The sequence below is a fragment of the Oikopleura dioica genome, chromosome 1 (genome assembly GCF_907165135.1).
Source record: "Oikopleura dioica chromosome 1, OKI2018_I68_1.0, whole genome shotgun sequence".
NCBI lineage: Eukaryota > Metazoa > Chordata > Appendicularia > Copelata > Oikopleuridae > Oikopleura > Oikopleura dioica.
Genome location: NC_137291.1, coordinates 4,961,240 through 4,976,227, shown reverse-complemented (window position 1 = coordinate 4,976,227; position 14,988 = coordinate 4,961,240). Strand labels below are relative to the sequence as shown.

The following is a 14,988-nucleotide window of genomic DNA, read 5'->3' as shown; positions in this document are numbered from 1 at the left end:
CCTTTTTATGTTCTTCACAAATTTCCATTGCTGACTCAGAAATTTAGAAGACGATTTGTTTATATTACGACCAGGGTTCGAAATCGGAGCGAAAAATCAAAAGGCTAGGCTAGGCTAGGTTTTCTGAAATTTTCGCCTTCTAGGCGAAAAAAGGCTAGGCGAAGGCTCTAGCTCAACCTTCAAGGCTAGGCTAGGCTAGGCGAACTCGCCTTAGGCGAATTTAGGCGAAAAGTCGAAAAAATCGGAAAATTCTATATTTTTAGGCGAAAATAAGGCGAAAAGTCGAAAAGAGGGAACAAGTCAAAAAAAGGCGTAGAGACGGTCACCGTTTGGTCCGAGATCTTCGGATTTCTTTCACAGGCTTTGGGCAGGGCAGAGAAATATGTAATATTTTCGCCTTGATTTCGCCTAAATTCGCCTTATTTTCGCCTTCAAGGCTAGCCTAGGCGAAAAACGATCAAGCCTTTCCACCTAAATTCGCCTAGATTCGCCTAATTTCGCCTAGATTCGCCTAATTTCGCCTAGATTCGCCTAATCTCGCCTAGATTCGCCTTGATTCACCTAAATTCAAGGCGAATTAAGGTTTTCGCCTTTTCGCCTTAATTCGCCTAAGTCGCCAATATTTTTCGCCTTGAGGCTAGGCTAGGCGAAATTTTTCGCCTTGGAAATTTTCATGCCAAGGCTAGGTTGTCTAGGCGAATTCGCCTAACCTCGCCTAGCCTAGCCTTCTAGGCGAATTCGCCTAGGCGATTTCGAACCCTGATTACGACAAGATGAAGATTTGAAGATTCTTGATCGGCAAGTAAGCGGGTCGCTGATAAGGAGCTTTAGGCAGTTTGGTAAACAAATCGTATTATTTTTTCTGCCCCGTGTTTTTCGGGTCAAGTAGCGTTACGATTTAGCAAGGTCCTTGGTGATAGAAAAATGCTCAAAAGAAGGTTTTTTAATCATTATGATTCATAATTTATGAAGTGCTTATTCAAACATATGCAAATTATGGTTGACTCTTGGGATCAATTTTATGACCTAAAAAAAATATAAGTCACATGATTCCACGTCAGATTTATGGTCTTGGAGATTTGACATCTAGAAAATTTTTTTCTAAATGATATTATTTCGACCTCTGAATCCAGAATAAAAATAAACCGACCAGGTGCAAAAGCTTAAAATTCTGCGTTCTCTTTTACGGCGCCGCCGTGTCTCACGCTAGGTGGCGCTTCGGAGGGGTCCGGGCACGAGCGCGAGCTGGACCACAGCTGAAGCACATTTACGAAGAAATATATTTTTAAGTGAACACAAGTACAAAATATACCCCAAAAATCCCAACAAACTTTTTATATCCAAAGAGTCAAGAATTGAGAACAAAGAAAAAGAGCCGAAAATGAAGATTTTTTATTGGAAGATTTTTCTACCGACAATTCTACAGTTAACTACAGGTAAATGACAGAATCAATTCTTATTCAAAAATAAAATTGATAATTTTTGCCCAGGAAGCCTAACCCTAACAAATTATTCTCAATAAAAAAACAAAGAGTCTCCCCTTTTCCATATTTTTCGTCGATCAAAAAAGAACACTTGAGTTGTACATTTGCGACAATATTTATCCAGCCTTGTCAATTTCTGGTGCAATTTTAATCCACTTTGTCGCTCGATGCTTTTCATCTCGCCGCCGCTCGCCCTCCAGCTGGTTCCTTTCTCCGGCGACATTTCCGCCTGCGGATTGCTCTATAAATTCATCCACAGCTGAAACGTTCTTACAGTAATGGGCGAGGAGAGTTGAATGATTGACAGTTTGCGTTTTGAATAAATTTTGAGCGAGAAATTTTGGCATACGAAGAATTTTTCAAATATTGCTCCATCTGCCAACTTGACACTGAAATTTTTGCTTAAAATTTTGTTCCATGCCAAGTTTTTTAAATGATTTTAAGGGGACACCCCTTCTTATTTAATTTCGTCGGCTCAGAAAATATTTTTGTAAGTGCTGTCTATCCCCTTATTCTTTTTTTTACAAGAATTGACTTTAAGGGGATACCCTCTCTTATAAAGTTAATTTTAATCAGAGAAATTTTTGGTTAGTGCTGTCTACTCCCTTATTCTATTCTCTCAAGTGTTGATAAAATCCATACATGAAACAGTACATCAATCCAATTATTTTCCTTGTTTCGGTTGGGTACACCCTATATGCGACTACACGCAAAAATGCGCAAAATCAGAGGATTCAAATTACCCGCCGAAAAAAAGCTCGAAGCTCGAAATTCATGCAGATTTGTAATCCTTGATTGAGCTCGCTACAAAGACCCTTATCCGCCTCCATCAATCAGCTGATCACGTGTTTATGGCTGGCACACGTGACAATAGGGCCAACTCTTCAAGTGTGATATCGTTTTGCTGATTTTCTGTTGGGGATATTTATGGCCCGCGGCATTGCTTGAAAGGGTTCAAGGAGCCTTTTGATAAAAAAGGGGATGATTGATAAGGTGAAAGTCAGTTACACATTTTGAAAAAGCAACGGATACCCGTAGTTTTCGAACTGCCCTAAACATAACACTAAAGAAGACCAAGAAAAAGAAGGCTGGCTTTGAATTCTTGGGAAAATGATGCTGAAAATAAACTCGCCATGAAATTTTTCGCGCTCCACTTTGCTCGCGTTTTGGGCACTTTTGCGTTACTTCGTGAGAACACGGCCGCTGATTGCCACTTTGTCTTCGTCTTTAAGAGCTCTATATTTTTTTCCGAAACATGTTATTTTTTCAACGCGATATCATCCTTCTTCTCGAAAATATCGGTCAAAAAACTGACAAAACGAATATTCCTTCGCCGCATGTTTAACCCCTTTAATCCGCCCGTTAACTAGACGTTTGTCCATCCCAGGGGCGAAAACCATAATCCGGAAAAATTAGGATCGCTGACCATCGATTCCTGGGATGGATTTTCAGCTTCATTAGGGACGATGCTCCCTGCCAAGACGAAAAAACTTGGGTTTTCGCTTCATTTGAGGCTTCAATTTGGGAAAATCATGAGCTTACTTTGTTTTCATGAAGAAAGGGGTTATGAAAGTTTCAACGCAAAATAAGGAATTAAAAAAGAAGCGAAAAAGAGGACTATTTTTTTTAAATATAAGCAGCAATCCATCAAAATCCACCAATTTTTTGAGGTTATCGATCAAAAGTTTTTGACGCAAAAGATCATTAAATTTTTGTTTTCTCATGGGAACAATTTTTCGAGTCGATAAATATTTTTTCAAAAATTGCTTGTTCTGATCAAATCTTTTCTTTGGAACAAGGACGCGACTGTATGCTTTCTACACAGCTTAGGTTAAGTGTATGCTCCGGTTTGAGCAAATTTCGTCGAAAACAAAGTGAAAGCGGCGGCGGGTCGCCACTCGAGGTTACAATGAAAGCTCTTTCATAATATTTGAAGGCTTTGACGGTTTCCTTCTTTTCTTCCTTCCATTGAACCTTCGAATCTAGGGTCGGCACCGACCACGACTTTCCCAGGTCGGGTTGGTCGGTCTCCTAGAAATTTGGCGAAATCCGTGGTCGCTTTGGTTGGTCGGGTCGCCTTACTTTTTGGTCGGTTTCTGGTCGGTCGGTGGTCGGTTTTTGGTCTGGTGGGGTCGGTTTTTATCCAAACAAATTATGATTCGCTGAAAATTATACTCGAATAGCGAAGAAAATACGAAGGTTTCCGACCAAAAAACCGACCGACACGACCATAACCCGATCAACATCCGACCAAAACCGACCAAAAACCGACCATCAACCGACCAAAACCGACCACCGACCAAATATAGAATAAAATTCCCAGGTTGGGTTGGTCGATACCAAAATCAACCCGACCAAACCCGACCAAGTCGGGTTTTGGTCGGTGGTCGGTGCCGACCCTAGCTTCGAATGCAAACAAAGGCACGCACGCTCGGGGCTACTTTCTATCACACCTGCCGACGGAGGGTTAATTTTTTATAATTGAGTTTGAAAGAAAGAAATTTGGCTAAAGGTCTTAAGAAGGAGAGGGGGCTGAAGCTCGTTTTTGATTGGCCGTTGCGAAAAATACTTGCCTCTGATTGGCTGAGAACCAAACCGACCGCACTCCAAAGCTAGGGTGGGAAAAAACTAGGGGGGTCCCCGGAAGGGGAGGGAGTCCCAAGGGGGGGGGGATAAATCGTTAATAATTAGCTGATATAAAAATACCGGCTTCTCATTGGCTGAGAGGACCCCTCACTTCCCCAATTGCCTAATAATTTCAAAGATTTGCCCAACCTACCCTGGTTCATAATTATTTTTTTTTCTAGCGCTTGAAATCAACGACGAAAAGAACCCAAGCGGCACGATTGAGTTTTCGACCGATGAGTCGATTCAATTTTCGTCACTGTCAGGCGCTTCCTCGGTCGAGCTGGTGACGAGTTTCCCAAGAGGATGTGGAAGAAAAGACATCGACTTCCTCCAACTCAAAGTGAAAGAACATCAATCCAATGGCGAGGAGCGCGTTTATAAAGGTAACAAAATGAATGAGTGTCTCGAAGCAGTGAGAAAGTTTCATTTTTGATTGTATTTTTCAAGTTTAGCAAACAGGCAACATAAAAGGGCGGAAATTTCAAACTTGACATTTTTTCGAACATTGTTTCTTTCAAAAAGCAACAACGAAAAGTGCCGGCTTAAGGGTGTTTACACAATATTGAGAGTCTTTAATTTACCAAAAATGAATAAGGGAGTCACCATGAAAAAAAATTGTCCTAGTGGGCAAATCCTTAAATCACGTGATTTTCTATGACGAGAAAAAGTATCTTCTTGACGTTTTTATTTCTTGATTTTTGACAAATCGCTTCCCCTGATCGCTGATGCCGCGGTTCCCACAAGCGGCAGCGGCCAGAGGAGCTAGAAATAATTTTCAAAAGTCCTCAACCGGAAAATTGCCGGACAAAAGGATTTGTTGAGACCCAAAATACATGTGTATTAAAATCGTTTTGCCACAGTTTCTCAGAAAGACGACGCTTTTTTTTCGGGGCTTAGCAGGGCAGACCTGTTTTTCAATTGGATTTTTCTTGAAAAATTAATGAAGTGACACCCTTATTTTTTCCGATTAAAAGTTGGCTTAACCCATTATCGTCATGTCTGTTTCACTTTATAATTTATTTGTTGAGTGTTTTATTTATTTATCATGAAATTTCAGGTTGTTCTGGCAGCGATTTTCCCCCCTCGATAAAGCTCCCAGTCACCGTCCTTATCAGTTCTTCAAACTGGACATCTTCGGCCGCCACAATGTCATATTTCTTCTCCTCCCGCTCTCCCCCTGGCCCTCGTCTTATCGGCTGCTCCGTTTCCTTTTCATCCCTTTCTTCGAAGATTCTTCAAATCGAATCGAAAAATAGCCGAGCTTTTTCGGTGCTTTGCCCTGCGGGCTGTGCTGGAACCGACGGGGGCGTTTTTGGCGATTCGAAGATGGGTTTTGACTCGAAATCGTCAATTTGCCGCAGTGGAATTCACGCTGGAGAGATTTCCGACAGATTTGGCGGAATTCTAGAGCTGCGAAAAGTCCCCGCGGGAAGTGATGACGTCATCATTATTCCCGGATCGACTCTAAATTCGATCAAAAGTCTTCAAACCAAGAATTCAAAGACGAATTTCATCCCGATTGGTTTTTTGAAAGAACCGAGCAAATGTGGCAACAAAAATATTCTCAAAGTCGATTTGGAGAAAATCAAGACGAGTAGCTTTTTAAAGGCGTTTTTGGACAAGTCGGATCCGGAAATGACGCCAGTCGAGACAGTCTTGAACTGGAAGGGAGAAAATGCTTTTTCCAATGGGGCTTTTCCCTGGGCGCCGGCGATTGAGGATAGAAAACCGTGGATTCAGGTAAATTATTGAGAAAGTGAAAGAAAAAGAGAATGTAAAGCGAGATTGATTGAAAGCTCAAATAAGCGGGGAGATAATCTTGACAATATGGAACGTCAAACTTTCAAGCTGTGGAAACAAATTTGCCTAGCTTTTTGTATTCCAAAGGGCAGCGCTAATTAGATTTCTGAATAGCCAAAGCTTTGTTTGAGATTCAATTATTGAAGCGCAGATTTGACAGAAAAACTGTTTTAAAAAATTTTTCTTTCGGCATTTTAGTATTGTTTTTATATAATGTTCAATAAATAATATAATTAGCTTTAAGCCCGAGTTCTTCGAAAAGTGAAAGTTTACAATTCTATGTTTTTCATCTCAAAAATTTTACCTCAAAAGAAAAATAGCATGCTGAAAATTCGAAAAATATTTATGGTTTTAGTAAAATCATCAATTTTTCAATCTAACTCAAATAGCAATGAAAAATAAACAATAGAAAAGATATAATAAACCTCCTTTCTTCAACCCTCTTTTCATTCAGGTCGACTTCAATGGCCTCATGCGGCTCGAGCGAATTGAAACCAAGGGCTCAGATCTAAAGCCTTTCCCCTGGAGCGCTTCGAAATTTGAAATTCAAATTTACAAAGATGGGGAGTGGACGAGTCTTGAAGAGTCTTTCTCCGCTGATATTGCTTCTTCAAGGTGAGATTTACTGAAATCAAGGAAGAGACTTATTTTTACGAGAAAGCGGATTTGGGGGATTTTCCCCGATCCTTTGAACTTTTGACGGGTTGAATGACACACGACAACTCTGACTTTTTCAATTACAGTCTTTTTGCAGATATAATTTCATGATTTTTTTTTGTGAATAAGGCACCATAAATTTTTTTTTTATAAAGAGCAAAATTTAGCCATACTTTCATGACCCCCCTCCTCGCCGAAAAAATCCGACTCTATCCCGAAGCAGCAGTTGATTCGCCCGTTCCCGCCATGAACATCCTCTTCTACGGCTGCGAAGCTCCCCTCCCTCCTCACGGTACAAATCTCCAGACAAACTCCTCCCTTACATTCTTTTTTCAGACAACTCGGCAGTGCTCATTGCCGTGATCATTGCTCTCGCTGGAGTCGCCTTGATTCTAGCGCTCGTTTCCCTGCTGCTCATAAGAAGGACGAAGTCGAAAGAAGCGAAGTTTTCAAAAACAGTTTTTCGGGCGCCGAATATTTATACTCAGAATCCAATGGATACTATTCAGGTAAAAATCGCTCGAAAAAATTGATTTCTCGAAAAATTTTTTTCAAATTTTCCTCCTTGATTCCCATTTTTCAATCAATTTTTTCAGAACATGAAATATGTCTCCTACACGCAGCCCAATTTCAACCCTCCTCCTCTTGGGGCTCCTCAAAATCACCCCGGCCGAATGTTCAACCCTCCCTACTCCGAAGAGCAAAATTACAATATCCCCTTCATCCACCACGCCCGAAAAATGACGACTCTACCTCCCGCCCCAGCGCCGTTTTCGCACGAATATTCGGACCTGGAAACTTTGCCGATCAAAAAACAGCTTCACCAAAATTTAAAAGACAGCTCTTATGATGATCACACTTATTCGACTCTTGGTTGATTTTTTCCTACTGTAAATAATAAACGATTCTCAATCAAGCAAATTTGATGATTTTGATTGAAGGCTAAACTTGAAATAGAAGATCCAGTTTCGAATTGAAAAACAAACAAACTTCAACCAAAAAAGAGACAACAGCGGGGTGAGAATTTTTTCGGAAAAGAGGGGCTCAAATTCAAAATCAAAGAAATCGAAAAATATGAAAATTTTTATCCCGCTTTTGGCGTTTTCGTTATCAGAGCCGATTCATAAGATTGAGAAGAGACAAGCTTCAAATTTTCTTTCTGGTAAGAAATTGCTCTATGTTTTTATAAAAAATGTCTGTTGGTAGCTAAAATCGACAAAAATCTGACAATATCCTTTTTTCAATTTTTCGCGAAAATTTGCACGAAATCTGATTCGTCGAAAATTCGACCAAAATTTTGATGAAATTTTTATTATTTTTGTCGATTCAAGCCAATACCTGAAGAATCTCAAAATATCATTTTTGGCTCAAAAATTTACATAACTTTCTGCTAGCATGTGCTGATATGCCCGGAGCCGAAGAAACCTGTCGCGAGGAAAATGCCCATTATGCGCCGACAGGTGATTCCGGCAGTTCCGGAGGAGACATTTATGGACTGGCCTATACTTCTAACAACGATAACTCAGACGGCAATCTTTACGACGATTCGTGGCAGACTGAAGATGATTTTGACGCTAGGTAAGAAAATTGATTTTTGAGGAAAGAAGATTATTTTCAGGCAATATGAAGATTTGATGATGGAATCTCACGAATAAGCGAATTTTTACTTTGGAAAAAATATCTGTATAATAAAGCAGAATCCCCTTCTTGGCATCAACAAATGCATTCTTTGGCTGCAAAAATCGCAATTCTGATGCCATAATCGACAATTTAATCGAACATTTGTGGTCAACAATATTATCGATAGAATAATCAATTGCTTTTTTCTTATGCTTTCAAAGCAAAACAGCAAAACGGCAATAATAAAGCATTAACGTCGCCAGCGAATAATTAAAATGAAATCACACGGCTTCGTTTTTCGCGAAAAATAGCATTTTATGAATAGCAAGCGATGTCTACTGGTATAATGAATGAGACAAAAATAACGTTTGCTGGAATGATAGGATCGGGAGAGAAAAAAGATCGCAAAAATTTGAAAAGGGAGAGCACTTGCTATGGACCGTATAGAGATGAGGCGCGGATTTAAGCTTATTTGGAATTAATTTCATTTGAAAAACTTTTATCCGGAAAAGATCTCGCGACTTGCTCGAGGACACAGCTATCAATGCAACATAATGTAAGTGATTGTAACAAGCTGTTTTTAGAGCAATGAGGGGGACCCTTAAATCCCCTTACCCCCCAACTCGGTTAGGGATTGAGGAAACTAAACAAAGCCCCTAAGTGTGGAACTCTGGAAAGGGGCGGGATTTGCTTGGCAGAAATCATGAAAAAGTAATTATTAATTAGCCTATTCCAATGAATCTTCTGATGACCTTGTTGTCAAACTAATTTAACAGAAACGAATGACAATTGCCAATGGCTTAGGTCAGGCAAGCTGGTAGAAAATGAAAATATCTGACTAAAAATCGAACTAAAAATGCTTAAACACATCATCGAGCAAAAGTAAGAAATCGCTGAAGAGAAAAAATTAACGAAAATGAAATCAAAGATGTTGAAACCCCTCTTTTTCAATAATCAATCCCGCGGTTTCCTCGTTGTCTTCAAAAACGCCACGGTATAAATTGAATAAATCACTTAGATCAGTTTTTCCTGTCAGCTGGGATTATTTTCCAATGACCGAGAGAATCTTATTTTCCTGTTTTTAAAAACAAATGAACCCCATTACATTTTGTCAATTGTAAGAAAAAAAAAACATGCGAAAATGGAGTAGAAAGAGGGCTTTTATCAGACATCGCTCGGTAAATAAAAAACTAACAGAAACAGTATGAAATAAAAATTCTAGATAGGGACCGATTTGAGAGAAAAATGGGCTTGGAGGTAAGTAAAGAAAACCTCCTTTCCTCGGCGAGTATTATAATTTTGATTACTCTCCTCATTCTGACAGACGAGTTATTGGGTTAGATTAAAACCTTCTCCCGACCAGGGGTGAGCATAATAAGCGGCTGGGGTTGACAGTAAGAAATGAGTATAGTGAGGCAAATTAAAACGAAGAAAAAAGGGAGAAATAACTTTGGGCTCGCGAGAAAACATTTTGAGCCGAAAATAAATCGGCTTTTTTGGTGGTAAGAGCTGACGAAAAGGGGTTAGGGTTAAAGTCGACATTATCGACTCGACACTGACTATGTCGTCAAATGTGGTCAAATGTCGTCGAATGTCGTCGAATGTCGTCGAATTTCGTCGAATATCGTACAAGTCGTCGAATGTCGTCGGAAGTCGCTATTTCTCGACGACATTCGACGACATTTGACGACATTTGACCACATAATCAATGTCGACCGGGTTAGGGGACCAGGAGGACGGGATAGGCCTTGACTTCTTTTATAGTCATTTTCGTTTATTTCCCTTGACAGTGCTGACATTTGCATTTTTAATTGCCAAGGTGATTATTGCCATAATCCTTAATTGGAACGAACATGCTAGTCAGACCACATTATCTCTGAATAAATATAGTACCATTTCAATATTGAATTGAATTCGTTTGATCGCGGTTTTCGCTTCATTATAAAAACATAAACATATCAACTAATGTGTCGTTTCTTGACGATAGTCAGTTACAAAAACACTTGTTCAATGGATCATCGTTCGGATATTATTCGAAAATGATTATTGAAAATGGTTTTTTGGATCCTTCCAAAGAGAAAAAGACGACTTTACGCCGCACTGCGAGCAAAAGGCCTGGGCTTGGCAAACTGTGTGGAAAACCTGAGTCAGGGTTTGAAAATTTGAAAGGTCTTAAAAGATCATTAAGGCCCTGACTCAGGTTTTTCACACAGTTTGCCGAGCCGAGGCAAAAGGAAAAAGAGCGAAATAGTGATTTATCAGTAGAACAATTCTGGTTGACAAGTGAATAGCTCTTAGATCAGGCTGACCTCTATGACAGAAAGGGTCGGCAAAGAAATACTGAAGCCGCATCGATTGAATAACGCGAAATACAATAATGATCAGCAGAAATTCGAGTTTTGAGATTTGGCCCTCTGAGACGGAATACATTGATTCTTTTAGTGAAACGATCGGGAAAAGGTTCAAGAGGATTATTTTCGCTTCTGTCGTGATTTTTGGACTTTCTGGATCTTCCATTGGTAAGTTGCTTTGTAAGCTACTATATAATGCCGTCCAGAGCCACTTTCTGCCGGTTAGAGCCGGTCAGTGTCGAATAGAGCCGGCTAATGCCGGAAAGATTTATTACAGACGGGACGGCACCTGGCGGCACCGACCGGCACTAGGTGGCACAAGACGGCAGAATGAAGCTTTCTTCTGTCGTTTTTGTCGCTCTTTTTCTTCGTTGTATTCTAGCGCTGTACAAATGTCTCCAGGAATATCTCTCCTTCGAAGTGCACACCGAGCAAAACATCGTTGAAGTTCGAGAAGTAAGCTGTTTTCCCATCATCTTTCCTCATCTTTTCAAGCAACCATTTCCGAGAGTAATGCTATGCTTGAACTCGATGCATTCGAAGGAAAAACTCAGGCGATATTACCCGAAATTGGAGAAGATTCTCGGACTTTTGTATTACAATATGGAGCTGAATGAACAAACTCTCAATGCGATGAAAACTGGCCTCATGACAGGTATCTCTTAAAAAGGTCGACACTGACTATGTCGTCAAATATCGTCAAATGTCGTCAAATGTCGTCAAAGGTCTTCAAATGTCGTCAAAGGTCTTCAAATGTCGTCAAATGTCCTCGAATGTCGTCGAATATCGTCGAAAAATAGCGACATTCGACGACATTGGACGACATTCGAGGACATTTGACGACATTTGAAGACCTTTAACGACATTTGACGACATCTGACGACATTTGACGACATAGTCAGTGTCGACCCCTAGGAATGCGATCAAATGACAAATGATCAATTAACAAATTCTTCAAGAACACAGTGACAGAAAAATGTACGAAGACGTCATTTCCGTCGAGCATCTCCTCCGATCAACAACGATGTGGGAGCTCGTCACGAAAACAAGCTCTCATTTCAAAGTTTCCGCCTGCCGCGCTGGACCAGTCGATTGTTCAGCTGGATGGAGAGACGACTATTTTCAAGAAGGAAAGTGCAAGAGCTACATTGGTTCCACCGCGAAAACGCTTGATATCAGTAAGAAAGGGGTAAAACATCAATTTCGAGCATCAATTCTAGTCACGATCTACAATAAAACGGACTGGTCCGTCGGCTGGAAAAACTTCTACGACGGGTTCACTCTTTACTACACAGAAGATGACAGCAAAAGTGTTGCTCGATCCAAATCGCTGCAGATCAATCCGAAAAACGCAGCCATTCTAGAGCTCTCGAGAGCAAAGTACGTCAAGCTCGGAAAACCGTACTCCCAGTGCATCAAAAATGGAACGCTGAAGTACAGCCGCGCTGAATACACTGTGGAAAGCTGTTTTCACGAATGCAAGGGTAACTCAATTTTCCGTTTGTTCAATCTCACAGGCTATACCCTTAAGTCGACAAGGTGCTAAAAGCTTGCGGATGCCGAGCTCCGTTTTTTCGTCAATATGAGGACTTATACACTTATCCCGATTGCAAGATTTTCGACCATATTTTCTGCGTCAAAGAAATTTTACAGGTATATAAAAACAAACGAGAAGGACTTCTATGTTGTAAGAAATTTGATTCTCTACTTCGATTCGACTGTAATTGCACCACAACTTGCGAGAATTCAGAGCTTTCAATGTCATCAGGAAAGGTTTCGACTCAAAATCGTTAATTTTTATTTATCATTCATTTTTGGCAATTTCCATAAAATTAAATTTTTTATCAAAATATCAACAACCAATCACAGTCCAATATGGCTATCCCTCCCTCACCATCAACGCGCCAAAAGACGTCTCCATCAATTCCGTCTTCATCGAAATGAATTCCCGCGTCGAATCAACTGAAGAAAAACCGCGATATCCGCTTGAGCGATTCATGTCAGATGTTGGAGGAAGTATCGCGTTCTTTCTAGGCTTTTCGGCGCCGACGATAATTATATTTTTGGAGAAACTGATGATCAAAACGATGTCCAGTTTCCAGGTAAAAATTATTTCCCAATTATTTTTTATCTTCAGGGTCGAATTGCTCGATTATCCCTGAATTTCCATCTTTCCGCCGTCCGCAGTCCCCAACCCACCCGCCGAGATGCTGAGTTCGGCTCGACTCTAGAATCCTCCAACTGCATCGAGCGAGGAGACAAGCTCGAAAAGCTGAACAATGTTTTAACCTGCTCTTCTTCGAGAATTCCTGCTACGCCTAGCCCAATTCATGATTCCAGTAAATGCTAGCAATATTTCAATTTCTTGTCAATTTCACAGAGAAAGGGTCCAATCAGAATTGGCGAATTCTTCAAAAGTGATTGTTCCAGAGCGATCGGTGTCGATTTCGTTGAAGGCTTTTCGCGTTATTCGTTCTTGGGAAAATTTTTTGTTTGAAAAGATAAAAATGGGATTTACCCAAGTTGGAGTCCGAAAGGTCAACATCGCTGAGAATGAAATACAAGGGAGAAGTGGAGTCGTTTTTGACGGTTTCGCAAAGCTGTTTCAAAGCATCCTGAGGTAGTTTTTGAATAGAAAATAAGGGGATCTGTCTGTTACGGCATGGGAAAGATTGAATATTTTTACTTTGGGGATCCCCTTAAATATGGATTCAGCGCTCTCTGATTGGCTCTTTCCGCTAAGAGCGTCTTGTCGGAGGCTCCTCAGTAAAAAGGCCAATCAGAGAGCGCTTAATCCATATTTTAGGGGACTCCTTCTGGCAACAACAGATAAGGGGCCCCCTTATCTTTGTTTTGGACTAACCTTGAGTTCATCCTTGCTCATCATTCTATCCTTGTTGCCATCAACTTTTTCGAAAAGCTCAATCAACGATTTCTCCATTTTAGTCTCACGGGGATCACGATCCTTTTCTCTTTGACTCACTATATAATCGGAGTGCTACAAAAATCCTCGGAGCGGAGTAACGACCTGAAAGCGGCTTTTGTTCAAATTGACCTGCGCGGAAATTATGCGCACGCTGACTAACAAGCCCGTGTTAAATACACTGCCCTTTTGAAAGAAAAATTTTAGGGTAAAAAGAACGGACTTCGAGGTATTTTTGGTTACACGACGTTTTCAGCATACCGACGTTTTCAGCAAACGACGTTTTCAGCATAACGACATTTTCAGCGCTGCTGAATTCGTCGGTTTGCTGAAAACGTCGGTTTGCTGAATTCGTCGTTGTTCACCTGAAAACGCGTGGGCGTTAAAAGAGGCCATCATTTTATCAAACTCCATCTGATAACGATATTTCCGTAGATCATAAAATAAGGTTACACGACGTTTTCAGCATACCGACGTTTTCAGCAACCGACGTTTTCAGCATACCGACATTTTCAGCGCTGCTGAATTCGTCGGTTTGCTGAAAACGTCGGTTTGCTGAATTATCGGTTTTCACCTGAAAACGCGTGGGCGTTTGCCGGAACGAAATTTTCAAACCAAATGGATCTAAAGGCGAGGTTCTCGCAATTTAATTGGCTAATTAATAGTTTAAAAGCATTTCTAAATGAGTCATTAAGAATGCATTATTTAGAAAAAGTAAGAATTAGCTAAATTACTTCTTTATACATTATTATCATAATAATCATAAGCAACTATAAGTCACCAGAAAGTTGACAGTATAAACGAATTATCAAGTTTCGTGAATCTGTTTTTAAAACAATGAAAATAATGATAGATCAATATTGAAAAAGATAAAAAGAATACTTTTTATTAAATGTAATCTTTTGTAAATGATTCATTAATATTACATCGATTTTATGTTATTTTACGAATTTCGGAAATATCGTTTTCTGATGGAGTTTGATAAAATGATTGCCTCTCTAAACGCCCACGCGTTGTCAGGTGAAAACCGACGAATTCAGCAAACCGACGTTTTCAGCAAACCGACGAATTCAGCAGCGCTGAAAACGTCGTTATGCTGAAAACGTCGGTTGCTGAAAACGTCGGTATGCTGAAAACGTCGTGTAACCATAAAATAACATAAAATCTATGCTATATTAATGAATGAGTAACAAAAGATTATATTTAATAATATTACCATTTTTATCTTTTTCAATATTGATTAATCATTATTTTCAATGTTTTAAAAATAGATTCACTAAACTGGATAATACGTTAATACTCTTAACTTACTGGTGACTAAGAGTGACTAATGATTATTATGATAATTATGAATTAAGAAGTTATTTAGCTAATTCTTATTCTTTTTCTAAATAATGCATTCTTAATGACTCATTTAGAAATGCTTTTAAACTTTTAATTAGCCAAGTAAATTGCGAGAACGTCGCCTTTAGATCGAATTGGTTTGAAAATTTCGTCCCGGTAAACACCCACGCGTTTCCAGGTG

At 39.9% G+C, this 14,988-nt stretch overlaps 4 protein-coding genes and 1 long non-coding RNA gene across 5 annotated transcripts; 4 read left to right on the top strand and 1 right to left on the bottom strand.

Annotated features, from left to right (window-relative positions):
* The first annotated feature begins 1,284 nt into the window (after positions 1-1,284).
* Positions 1,285-7,563, top strand: LOC145697911 (uncharacterized). Its single transcript, XM_081775123.1, has 7 exons — positions 1,285-1,436; positions 4,292-4,495; positions 5,170-5,852; positions 6,367-6,527; positions 6,737-6,861; positions 6,906-7,078; positions 7,166-7,563. The coding sequence occupies exons 1-7, from the start codon at positions 1,382-1,384 to the stop codon at positions 7,445-7,447; spliced, it is 1,683 nt and encodes a 560-aa protein (XP_081631249.1). The 5' UTR covers positions 1,285-1,381; the 3' UTR covers positions 7,448-7,563.
* A 20-nt stretch (positions 7,564-7,583) lies between these two features.
* LOC145697922 (uncharacterized) lies at positions 7,584-8,273 on the top strand. Its single transcript, XM_081775132.1, has 3 exons — positions 7,584-7,731; positions 7,964-8,147; positions 8,188-8,273. Exons 1-3 carry the CDS (start codon positions 7,644-7,646, stop codon positions 8,222-8,224), a joined length of 309 nt encoding a protein of 102 aa, XP_081631258.1. The 5' UTR covers positions 7,584-7,643; the 3' UTR covers positions 8,225-8,273.
* Positions 8,274-10,566: 2,293 nt separating this feature from the next.
* Positions 10,567-11,206, top strand: LOC145711725 (uncharacterized). Its single transcript, XM_081789415.1, has 3 exons — positions 10,567-10,708; positions 10,923-10,996; positions 11,036-11,206. Exons 1-3 carry the CDS (start codon positions 10,567-10,569, stop codon positions 11,204-11,206), a joined length of 387 nt encoding a protein of 128 aa, XP_081645541.1.
* A 331-nt stretch (positions 11,207-11,537) lies between these two features.
* Positions 11,538-12,420, top strand: LOC145710894 (uncharacterized). Its single transcript, XM_081788605.1, has 4 exons — positions 11,538-11,718; positions 11,761-12,024; positions 12,072-12,193; positions 12,233-12,420. Exons 1-4 carry the CDS (start codon positions 11,565-11,567, stop codon positions 12,332-12,334), a joined length of 642 nt encoding a protein of 213 aa, XP_081644731.1. The 5' UTR covers positions 11,538-11,564; the 3' UTR covers positions 12,335-12,420.
* Positions 12,421-12,884: 464 nt separating this feature from the next.
* On the bottom strand, positions 12,885-13,585 carry LOC145710895 (uncharacterized). The gene is made up of 3 exons (XR_014135096.1): positions 13,404-13,585; positions 13,059-13,155; positions 12,885-13,015 (listed from the first exon to the last, which is right to left on the bottom strand). It is a non-coding gene; the product is annotated as an uncharacterized LOC145710895 (long non-coding RNA).
* Between the last annotated feature and the right edge of the window lie 1,403 nt (positions 13,586-14,988).